General features: G+C 41.9%; 2 protein-coding genes across 2 annotated transcripts in view; both read left to right on the forward strand.

Moving 5' to 3' along the window:
* CD59 (CD59 molecule (CD59 blood group)) overlaps window positions 1–12112 on the forward strand; it is a 684742-nt gene that overhangs the window by 621254 nt on the left and 51376 nt on the right. The gene's annotated exons all lie outside the window — the stretch shown is intronic.
* CSTF3 (cleavage stimulation factor subunit 3) overlaps window positions 1–12112 on the forward strand; it is a gene marked incomplete in the record, with an annotated part of 87551 nt that overhangs the window by 68758 nt on the left and 6681 nt on the right. The window contains 5 exon segments of the mRNA XM_070071771.1: window positions 1912–2021; window positions 2762–2878; window positions 4063–4137; window positions 5510–5653; window positions 6244–6346. Coding sequence (XP_069927872.1) covers window positions 1912–2021; window positions 2762–2878; window positions 4063–4137; window positions 5510–5653; window positions 6244–6346 — 549 coding nt within the window.

Below are 12112 nucleotides of genomic sequence, written 5' to 3' on the forward strand. Positions count from 1 at the left end.
GAGTGAACCAATGGAAGACCTTTTTGTCTCTCTCACTGCTCTCTCTCTTGCTCTCTCTCTCGATATCTAACTCTACCTGTCAAATAAAAAAAAGAAAGAAAGAAAGAAAGAAAGAAAGAAAGAAAGAAAGAAAGAAAGAAAGAAAGAAAGAAAGAAAGAAACTGTTTGAATGTACAAATAGTAAATTCTTGGGGCTGGCGTGGCTAGCAGGCAAAGCTGTCACCTGCAATGCCAGCATCCCATGTGAGAGCCGGTTGAGTCCTGGCTGTTCCACTTCCTATCCAGCTCCCTGCTATTGTGCCTAGGAAAGCTGTGGAAGATGGCCCAAGTGCTTGGGCCCCTGAATCCCTGTGGGAGACCAGGAAGAAACTCCTGGCTCCTAGCTTTTGGCCCAGCCCCAGCCGTTGCTGCCATTAGGGGAGTGAACCAGCAGATGAAAATCGATCTCTTTCTCTCTTTCTTTCTCTCTCTCTCCCCGGCTCTCTCCATAACTCTGACTTTCAAATAAATAAAATAAATCTTAAAAAAGAAAAAGTAAACTCTCTAAAGATTCTGTCATTCTCCTCTGAAGAATGTTGAGTTTCATTTTAACACTAAATTAAATTACTGGTACATCACTTAGACTGTGTAGAAGATTCATTTTTTACTATTAGGATGGATCTGTTTTAGTTTTATTCTTAATTTCAGGGTTTAAATCCCTTGGTCCTGAGACAGTTTTTATTACTACACGTAATGGAAAGTTGAAGGTGTTTACGCAAACCATCTAATTGGATGGGATTCAAATTCCAAACTCTGCTTTCTGCTGAGTTCTTAATGATTTGGGGACCTTTATGCCCAAGTTTTCAGATTCTCGCCTCTCCTTTTGGGGATCAATTTCCATCTGCTCTTATAGCCCAGAACTCCATGTTGCTTCAAGCCAGTAAGAATACAGCATTTGTTTGAGTTCCAGTTATCCCAGAGCTGCAGATATTGATATTCTTTGGGGGAAAAAAAAGGCAATATTAAGTATGGCTCTAACTCAGTGTGGCCCACTTTTGTTTTTTGGTCATTTTCAAATATACCTTGTGTTAGTTGCCTCACTTTTTTTTTTTAAAAAAGATTTTATTATTTATTTATTTGAGAGATTGTTACAGAGAGAGGGAGAGACAGAGAGGTCTTCCTTCGCTGATTCATTCCCCAAATGGTTGCAACTGCCTGAGCTGAGCCAACCCGAAACCAGGAGCCATGAGCTTGTTCCAGGTCTCCCACGTGGGTGCAGGGGCCCAAGGACTTGAGCCATCTTCTGCTGCTTTCCCAGGCCATAGGAGAGAGCTGGATTGTAAGAGGATATGAACTGGTGCCCATATGGGACGCTGGCACTGCAGGCGGCGGCTTAGCATAGCGCGCCACAGCGCCGGCCCTGAGGAACATTACTCTTACACAAACTATTCTGCCCCTGCTGGGCTAGAGTTTGGAAGTTTCTTGAATTCTTCAGTTTTGATCTCTCACCCATAAGCCTTTGCTAATACTGTCTTTTGCCTACATGATTTTTGTAGCTATCCATGTCCTTCTTCCACTCCACTTTTCCCATCTGACCAGTTTCTATCCCTTCTTTTTTTTTTTAAGATTTATTTGTTTGAAAAGCAGAGTTACAGAGAGGCAGAGGCAGAGAGAGTCATAGTGTCTTTCATATTCCCTAACATCGAGTTGGAGCTGAATAAATATAATCTAATAGATGATGGAGAGATGGGGCTTGTTTGAATGATGGTTCCAGAAATCACTAAAGAATCTGTAAATTTAGAACACTAAAGCTTTTTTTTTTCTAATTATTTATTATTTCAGACCCTATCCTAGCCTGATAACTTAATTGTGATGTATTGGTAGTTACGAATAATGTTTAATTGGATCTTATTTGTGAATGTCTTCCCTTAGTTATGTTTGCTTATGAACAGTGCCTACTTGTGCTGGGCCATCATCCTGATATTTGGTATGAAGCTGCCCAGTATCTTGAGCAATCAAGTAAACTGCTCGCAGAGAAGGGGGTGAGTATTCCTTTTTTTCCCCTACATTAGTATTTTTGTGGTTTTGATAGAGCAATGATTTGCTGAAAAACACAACACTGAATTTGGGTAATAAATTGTAAGTGTTGAAAATTTTAAATATATTTCAGTATGAATCTTAGTGAGACTCACTTGATTAGACAGACTGCCTTAGTCAGAATATAGTGACTATTTTTAAATGTATTAAAGGGATGAAGCATTTAGAGCACTTACATGGTTCTTCTGTAAGTTAAAATATGGAGGAAGTTTTTGGAATTTTTTTTTAAAGATTTATTTATTTATTTGAAAGTCAGAGTTACACAGAGAGAGGAGAGGCAGAGAGAGAGAGAGGTTTTCCGTCCGATGGTTCACTCCCCCGATGGGTACAATGGCCGGAGCTGTGTCGATCCAAAGCCAGGAGCCAGGAGCTTCTTCTGGGACTCCCACATGGGTACAGGGGCCCAAGGACTTGGGCCATCTTCTACTGCTTTCCCAGGCCATAGCAGAGAGCTGGATTGGAAGTGGAGCAGCCTGAACTAGAACCGGTGCCCATATGGGATGCCGGAGCTTCAGGCCAGGGCGTTAACCCGCTGCACCACAGCGCTGGCCCCTGGAATTTTTTTAGAATCTAGAAATGCATAATTGTGTATGTGTGGGTATGTTTTCATATATGTATATAATGGCAGATTCATCTTATTCTCTTTCAACTATGTTAAAATTATTGAACTTTCTTTTTCTCCTAGGATATGAATAATGCCAAATTATTTAGTGATGAAGCTGCTAATATATATGAAAGAGCCATAAGCACTTTATTGAAGAAGAATATGCTTCTATATTTTGCATATGCAGATTATGAAGAGGTGAGTAAAAATGTTTAAACTTTTTTTTAAAAGATTTATATATTTGAAAGGCAGTTACTGAAAGAGGAGGGAGACAGAGGAAGAGAAAACTTCTGTTATCTGCTGGCTCACTCCCCAAATGGCCACTCCCCATAATGGCCACACTTTGGCCAGGCCAAAGCTTCTTCTGGGTCTCCCCCATGGGTGCAGGAGCCCAAGCACTAGGATCACCCTCTGCTGCTTTCCCAGGTGCATTGTGGGGAGCTGGATGGGAAGGGGAGCAGCCAGGAATTGAACTAGCACCCATATGGGATGCCAGCATCGCAGATGATCGCTTAACCTATTAGGCCACAGTGCCAGCCCCTCGAACTTTCTTATAATTCAACTTATTTTTAAATAAATGTGTTCCATGCAATATTTGGGACACACTGTTTTTTAAAATAATAATTTTTTAATAATTAATTTGAAAAGCAGAGAGGAAAAGAGAGAAATATTTTCCATTCCTTGATTCACTCCCCAAAGGCCTACAAACAGGTTAGGCTGGGTCAAATCAAAGCTAGGAGCCAGAAATGTCATCCAGGTTTTCCACATGTGTGGGAGGCACCCATGTACCTGGGTCATCATCAGCTGCCTCTCAGGCGCATTAGCAGGAAGCTGGATTGGAAGTGAAGTAGCCAATACTCTTACAGGCACTCCGCTATAGGATGTGGGTGTTCCACGCAGCAACTTAATCTGCTGCATCACAGCACTCAACCCTATAGTTCAGTTTTTACTGTGGGACTGAACTTTTTTTCTGGCTGCTTCCTTGCCAGGTATACTGCTTTTGGTAGACAGAGATGATATAAAATGATTTTTTTTTAAGAAGAGATTTATTTGCTTGATAGGAGTTACTGAGAGAGAGAGGGAGAAACAGAGAGATCGTCCATCCATCAGTTTACTCCCCAGATGGCCACAACCTTGGGGGCTAGGCCAGGCCAAAGCCAAGAGCCAGGAACTTCCTCCAGGTCTCCCACATGAGTAGCATGGGCCCAAGCACCTGGGCCATCTTCTGCTGCTTTTTCCAGGCCATGATCAGTTTTTAGTACTCAGCTTGTATTGCACAGCATGGATCATCGTGAATGAGTTGGTACAGCATCTGGATTTATGAGAACTCAGTGCTGCTTGTTTATGAGTATATACTTATGTTCACTTCTCTACTACCTTAGAGTCGCATGAAGTATGAGAAGGTCCACAGTATATATAACAGACTTCTGGCAATTGAGGATATTGACCCAACCTTGGTGAGCAACTTTACAGATCCTTTTTTCCAAACTTTATAATCTTTTGTAACAAAATAATTGAATTTACATATATAAAATTCATTGTTGTTGTTATATAGGTCTATGAACCTTTACAAATAACAGCACGTCACAAGATTATCATCACAATCAAGATATGAAACGCTCCCCAACCCCAGTTTCCTTCATTTTAGGCGACCCAGCCATCTGCCATAACCACTGACAATTACTGCTCTGTTCTCTGTTGAACTTTTTTTTCAGTGCCACAATACACAACACTTAGAGAGATGCTTTCTCTAACACTCTTCTTGTGATCATGGTTTGAAGTCAGTTTATGCCAAATCATTGTTGCTTAATATTTCTTTTTCAATAAGTAGAAGCAGGAGAAAGAGACTGGAGAGAGCAGACTTCATCCTCAATGCTGCTCTGTAGTACTGGTTTTCACAGCCTGAGTTTCTCTGAAAGCGCAATGGAGCCCTCTGATTGGGAGGAAAGGAAAGCAGCCTCGGCCGGGGGCTCTAGACCCACGCCTCAGATGAACTGGCTACATTACATTTTTTGTGTATTCGTTTGTAGTGAGATGCCACTGCTGCAACTGCTCACATTTATTCAGATTTTTTTAATTCATTCAGCAAATGTGTTCAGTCAGAACACTGCTGGAGTCTGTGCCTTGTGCTAGATGGCAGCAATGTGACGAACTACGTAACACTGCTTTCCTTGAAGAACTCAGTGCATTCAGCCCTCCACTGAAACTGTGCAACATAGTTTGACATCAAAACTGAGCAAACCAGGACTTATACTGATAGTCATTTTTCTATAAGCAAATACTGCACATTCATCTCATGTTTGATATTCTGAAGGTACTAAGTAAAAAAAAAGGCTCATAAATTGTAGTGAGCTAAAATTTTTAAATAAACCATGAAAATGTGAAATTGAACATTTATTTTAAAATGTTTCCATTAAATTGAACTGAGTTTTCTAAATATTAATATTCATTAATGGAGTGTTTTCTGGTAGTTTTTACATTTTCCCCCTTAAAATTAGCATATTCTAGAATTAAATAGTGATGATTGTCCAGCCTTGTGATTCTATTAAAATCCACTGAATTGTGCACTTCAAAGGGTAAATGTTGTGATATGTGAATTACATCTCAATAAAAAAAATCAGTTTGCATGCATCTGTAGTACGCAGTAAATGTAGCTTGTGGATTTAACTAGTGTGTTATCTATAATCCTACTTACCTTCTAACTTCTTAGATATTCAGGATTGCTTTTGTATACAGGACACATAGTAGTATAATAATTAAGTGAAACAGTATTAGTTGCTACAAGGGTCACAGTTCTGATTTGTAGAGTATGAACACTTTTTTGCATAGGTATATATCCAATATATGAAATTCGCGAGGAGAGCAGAAGGTATCAAATCTGGAAGAATGATATTTAAAAAAGCAAGAGAAGACACCAGAACTCGCCACCATGTCTATGTTACTGCAGCACTCATGGAATATTACTGTAGTAAGGTAAATACTGAAATCCAGATATAAAGATGAAGTCGTTTCTTTCATCTGAGATACATTAATTAAAAGAAAAGTAGTCTGGGGCTAGGGTTGTAAATAAATAAAATAAATTTAAAAAAAAGAGTTATTGTTTTATTTTAAAGTCAGAGTTATACAGAGAGAGGTCCTCCATCCGCTGGTTCTCTCCCCATTTGGCCCCAATGGCCAGAGCTGCGCCGATCTGAAGCCAGGAGCTTCTTTCAGGTCTCCCACACGGGTGCAGGAGCCCAAGGACTTGGGCCATCTTCTATGGCTTTCCCAGGCCATAAGAGAGAGCTGGATCAGAAGTGGAGCAGCTGGGACTTGAACCGGTGCCCATATGCAGGTGGCGGCTTTACCCGCTATGCCACTGCGCCGGCCCCCAGCAAATTTTTAACTGCTTGCTAATTTATATCTTATTAATAACTATATTCTGAACCTAAAACTTGAATAGTTTTTAGCTCAGCAGTTTTTTTTAATATTTTAATTTTATCTTGTCATATTTAGGTGTTGTAGTTTTGAGTGTCTTGTCTGATACTTGAAGGGTATCAGTACTTTACTCTCTTTACTTTTAGGACAAATCAGTTGCCTTTAAGATTTTTGAGCTGGGGCTAAAGAAATATGGAGATATTCCAGAATATGTCCTGGCCTATATTGACTATCTCTCTCACCTCAATGGTAAGTTGATTCAGGAATTTCCAATGGTTACTTAATATTAAGGCATCTGAAATTATGTTGCTGTGTGTTTTCCTTCTTAAATGTATTATAATTCTGATATTACACCAGAACCAGGCACTTGGGAAGCACTCAAGAAATATCTGTGTTCAATGAAACATGAGTTTGGTACTTATTGAATAGTGGTAGCTGCCTTTTGAGGTTGCAGAATTTTGTCTCTACACAGTCAAGTCCCATCAGTCACAGGGTAAGACCGTAAAGTCAGAGTTAGGAGACACAGAACTATTCATATCTCATCTCTGGTGCCTCCAGGCAAATTCTCCCGTTTCCCAACACTCAAAGTAGTAAAGTGTTTTGAGGCTACTGCGGAAGAGATTTTTTAAAATATTATGATTATTGGCACCTTTATTTTTAGTTCCCTATTCTGTTGAAATAATAGTCATCCCATATTGAATTTCTACTTTGTACTAGGCACTGTACTAGATAATTCATACACACACACACACACACACACACACACACACATACCTACCTCATTTAGTCGTTACCCACAACCTAAGATGCACAATTTCTTAACAGAAAACAATCTGGAGAAAATGTTTATTTAAAAAAGAAATACATAAGTGTATGCCATGTAAATGATTATGAAGTATATATTGATAATTTTAATGATATTTCTGTAACATAGCTTTCTGTATACCCAAATAGCATAAAAGGATAAAACTTAAATATGATTTTGTATTTCAGTTTAGTGACTCTACACAATGGAAAAAGACAATTTCAAAAAGTGAGACAGTGGGGCATTTAATTGGTAAATTTTCTTGTATGAAATCAGTGTTCCTCACCACATTATTTTGCCTTTTTTTATTAGTTATTAGTTTGTCTAATATTTGTTATTTTTCAAGTGAGGATTATTTGATGTCAATATTGCTATCTTCCAAAATCAGTGTCTTAGTTCATTTGTCTGTCCATGTATCTATCCATGCATCAAATATTTATTCATTACCTTCTGATTACTAAAATCTGGGGGTACAAAGGTGAAAGGACCCTGGGGATACAGAAGTGAATGGACGCATCAGAGTGTTCTCATAGGGAATCCGATGTGTAATAGAATCGCATCATCATTTGAAGCTTCATTGTAGTATAGTTTCGAGGTTAAGTACCTAATATTAGATGTCAGTTTTCTCCTCTGCAGAATGGTCGTAATAATGTTTCCAGAGGATTAAATGATTTCTGCATATGTTAGGGTTATATGTAGAATGTGGTAAGAATTCTGTAGGTGTTAACTGTGATGACTGTGCTGATCGTGATCAGATAAACTGACTACTATGATAGAACACTGGACGAAGCACTTCCAAAGCACAGAGAGGGGCTGTGCTGTACATTTGTGGTAGCCCCTACACTGCTAGGTAACTGAGTACCTGAAATGCGGGTAGGCTGAAATGATATATGGTGTAAGTATAGAATACATGCCAGATTTATAGTTAGTACCAAAAATTGAGTGTAAAATATGTTAATTTTTCCTATTATCTATTGAAATGATAATTTGGATATTTAGGTTAAATAAACTACATTAAAATTTACCTGTTTTCACCTGCAATGTGCCTACCAGAAAACTTCAGTCACATGTATAGCTTGCATTATATTTCTGTTGGACAGTACTGTTCTAGAGGATGTCATTGAGAAAGCATGGAGTTGGGTCTTGAAAGATGAATAGTAGCTAGCCAGGTAAAGAAAGAGAAGGCATTATTCCAAAACACAGCATATTATAAAGTTCTACGGAATGGTAAAAAGTGTGACTACAGCAAAGCTTGGGATAAACAAAAAAGATAAAACACAAGATGTACTCAATACTTGTTAAAGTACAGGATGTTACACTGTAGGTGGGGGTCACTGATGCGGTGCTTTGGTCTAATACATGTACTCTTTCTGGGTTTTCTTTTGCATATGGACACATAATAAGTTAGCTACCCTGAGGGAAAGCCAACCACTCTGCTGGATTTTTTGTTAAAGATTTATTTATTTATTTAAAAGCAGAGTTATAGAGAGGCAGAGGCAGAGGCAGTGGGGGGTGGGAGGGAGGTCTTCCATCTACAAGTTCACTCCCCAAATCGGAGCAATGGTCAGAGCTGGGCTGATCCAAAGCCAGGAGCTTCTTCTGGGTCTCCAACAAGGGTGCAGGGACCCAGGGACTTGGGCCATTTTCTACTGCATCCCCAGGCCATAGTAGAGAGCTGGATAGGAAGTGGAGCATCTGGGACTCAAATCAGCACCCATATGGGAATGCTGGCACAGCAGGTTGTGGCTTTACCTGCTAGCCACAACCTTATTGGGGTATAATTTATATACCATAAATACACTCATTTTATTTTTTTTTAAAGATTTTTTTTGTTTGAAAGGCAGAGTTACAGAGAGGCAGAAAGAGAGGTCTTCCATCCACTGTTCACTCCCCAGATGGCTGCAACGGCCGGAGCTGGGCCAATCCGAAGCCAGGAGCCAGGAGCTTCTTCCAGGTCTCCCATGTGGGTGCAGGGGCCCAAGGACTTAGGTCATCTTCTACTGCTTTCCCAGGCCACACAAGAGAGCTGGACCAGAAGTGGAGCAGCTGGGACTCAAAGTGGCGCGCATATGGGATGCTGGCATTGCAGGCGGCAGCTTTACCTGTTACATCACAGCACTGGCCCCACTCATTTTAAGAGTGCAGCTTATTGGGGAATGAACTAGCAATGGAAGATCTCCCACTCTATGTCATACTGTCTTTCAAATAAACAAAATAAATCTTAAAAAAAAGTCATTATTAGGGCCAGCTCTGTGGCGTAGCAGGTAAAGCCACCAACTGTAATGCCAGCATCCCATATGGGTGCCAGTTTGAGTCCTGGCTGCTTCACTTCCAATCTAGCTCTTTGCCATGGCCTGGGAAAGCAGTAGAAGATGGCTCAAGTCCTCAGGTCCCTGTACCCGTGTGGGAGACCTGGAAGAGGCTCCTGGCTCCTGGCTTCAGATCGGCCAGCTCCAGCCATTGTGGCCATCTGGGGAGTAAACCAGTGGATGGAAGACCTCTCTCTCTCTCTCTCTGCTTCTCTGTAACTCTGCCTTTCAAATAAATAAATAAATATTTTTTAAATCAAGTGGTTATTATATTTACTGCTAGATTCTTACATTTTATTTTTTAAAAATTATCTATTTATTTTAAAAGTCAAAGTTACAGAGAGAACAAGAGAGCAACAGAGAGATCTTTCATCCGCTGATTCACTCCCCAGATGGCCACAATGGCTGTGGCTGGGCCAAGCTGAAGCCAGGAGCCAGGAGCTTCATCTGGGTCTCACACATGGGTGGAAGGACCCAGGTACTTGGGGCCATTTTCTGCTGCTTTCCCAGGCCATTAGCAAGGAGCTGAATTAGAAGTGGAGCAGCTGAAAAAAACTGAAATAAACAAAAAGTGTGAATAAAAAGAGGATATAAGTGTAGATCCTGCAGTGATTAATATTAATTAAAGAATATTTAAAAAAAATAAAAAAGGAAGAAAGAAAAGAAATGGAACAGCTGGGACACAACCAGTGCCCATATTGGGATGCTGGTGTTGTAGGCGGTGGCTTTACCTACAGTGCCACAGCACGGTCCTGAATTCTTAGATTTTAAGACGCCTTAGAGCTTAGCAAGATGTGTCATTTCCCACTTTCAGCTACAGAGGATCTCCTAAGATTCTTTTTTTTTTTTTTTTTTTTTTTTTTGACAGGCAGAGTAGACAGAGAGAGAGAGAGAAAGGTCTTCCTTTTGCCGTTGGTTCACCCTCCAATGGCCACCGCGGCCGGTGCGCTGTGGCCAGTGCACCGCGCTGATCCGATGGCAGGAGCCAGGTACTTATCCTGGTCTCCCATGGGGTGCAGGGCACAAGCACTTGGGCCATCCTCCACTGCACTCCCTGGCCACAGCAGAGAGCTGGCCTGGAAGAGGGGCACCCGGGACAGAATCCGGCACCCCGACCAGGACTAGAACCCGGAATGCCGGCGCCGCAAGGCGGAGGATTGGCCTAGTGAGCCACGGCGCCGGCCTAAGATTCTTTTTTTTTTTTTTATTTATTTTTTTTTTTTTATTTTTGACAGGCAGAGTGGACAGTGAGAGAGAGACAGAGAGAGAAAGGTCTTCCTTTTGCCGTTGGTTCACCCTCCAATGGCCGCCGCTGCAGCCGGCGCACCGCGCTGATCCGTTGGCAGGAGCCAGGATCCAGGTGCTTTTCCTGGTCTCCCATGGGGTGCAGGGCCCAAGCACCTGGGCCATCCTCCACTGCACTCCCTGGCCACAGCAGAGAGCTGGCCTGGAAGAGGGGCAACCGGGACAGAATCCGGCGCCCCGACCGGGACTAGAACCCGGTGTGCCGGCGCCGCAAGGTGGAGGATTAGCCTATTGAGCCACGGCGCCGGCCAAAGATTCTTAAAATTTAATATATTTATAGCAATCATTCTTACTTCATTTACCACTTGCATATTTATCTACTAACCTAGCTTTTATATCTTTCCAAGAAGGTAAAAATAACTAAATACAGAGTAGTTCTGGTATCTCGAAGTAAAAAACTCAATTATGTCTAAAATTGAACTGGACAGCCTTCATAGTCCATGTATTTTTAAAATATCAGTAGCCTGACCATTATAATGTCAGCAGATAAGGAATTTTCATTTTTTAAAAAAGGCAAATAAGATATTTGGTTCAAACATCCAGTGGGATGTTTCCATTATAACTGCAGCATAACACAGAGGAGAGTGAAGTAGATGGAATAAGATGTGGCTTCCACATACAGCTCTGTTCATCACTAGCCAGCTAAGAGTCACTCACTGTCGCTGACCCATGTGTTTGGGCCCCTGCCACCCGTGCGGGAGACCTTGGTGAGGCTCAGCCATCTGAGGACAGAACCAGCATTTAGAAGATTTTCTCTGTCTCCTCTTCTCTCTCTTTCCCTGTAACTCTCTGAAACAAATTTTTTAAAAGTCAATCTTTTTGAACCTCAAATTTTCTCATCTATAAAAATCAGATAATAGTTGTCTCTCTGTATAAGCTTTTTTTTTTTTTTTTTTTTTTTTTGACAGGCAGAGTGGACAGTGAGAGAGAGAGACAGAGAGAAAGGTCTTCCTTTTGCCGTTGGTTCACCCTCCAATGGCCGCCGCGGCCAGCACGCTGCGGCCGGCGCACCGCGCTGATCCGATGGCAGGAGCCAGGAGCCAGGTGCTTTTCCTGGTCTCCCATGGGGTGCAGGGCCCAAGCACCTGGGCCATCCTCCACTGCACTCCCTGGCCACAGCAGAGGGCTGGCCTGGAAGAGGGGCAACCGGGACAGAATCCGGCGCCCCGACCGGGACTAGAACCCGGTGTGCCGGCGCCGCTAGGCGGAGGATTAGCCTAGTGAGCCGCGGCGCCGGCCCAACTCTCTGTATAAGCTTTTGTGAGGATTAAGATAATGCTTGTGAAAACAGGAGGGTACTTCAAAAAGTTTATGGAAATGGAATTAGAAAAGTTCATTTTCAAAGTACTACAGAAAAAGTGTTTATTTTGGGGCTGGCATTTGATCGTGCAGCTAAAATGCCACTTGGGACAACCGCTCCCCATGTCCGAGTTCCTGGGTTTGAGTCCGATTCCACTTGTGATTCCAGTTTCCTGCTGACATAGACCCTGGGGAGCAACAAGCAGATGATGGCCCAGGTAGTTGGGTCCCTGCCATCTACACAGGAGCTCAAGATTGAGATCCAGGCTCCTGGTTTCAGCCTGGTCCAGCCCCAGC

Source organism: Oryctolagus cuniculus, chromosome 1 (genome assembly GCF_964237555.1).
Source record: "Oryctolagus cuniculus chromosome 1, mOryCun1.1, whole genome shotgun sequence".
NCBI classification, from domain to species: Eukaryota; Metazoa; Chordata; class Mammalia; order Lagomorpha; family Leporidae; genus Oryctolagus; species Oryctolagus cuniculus.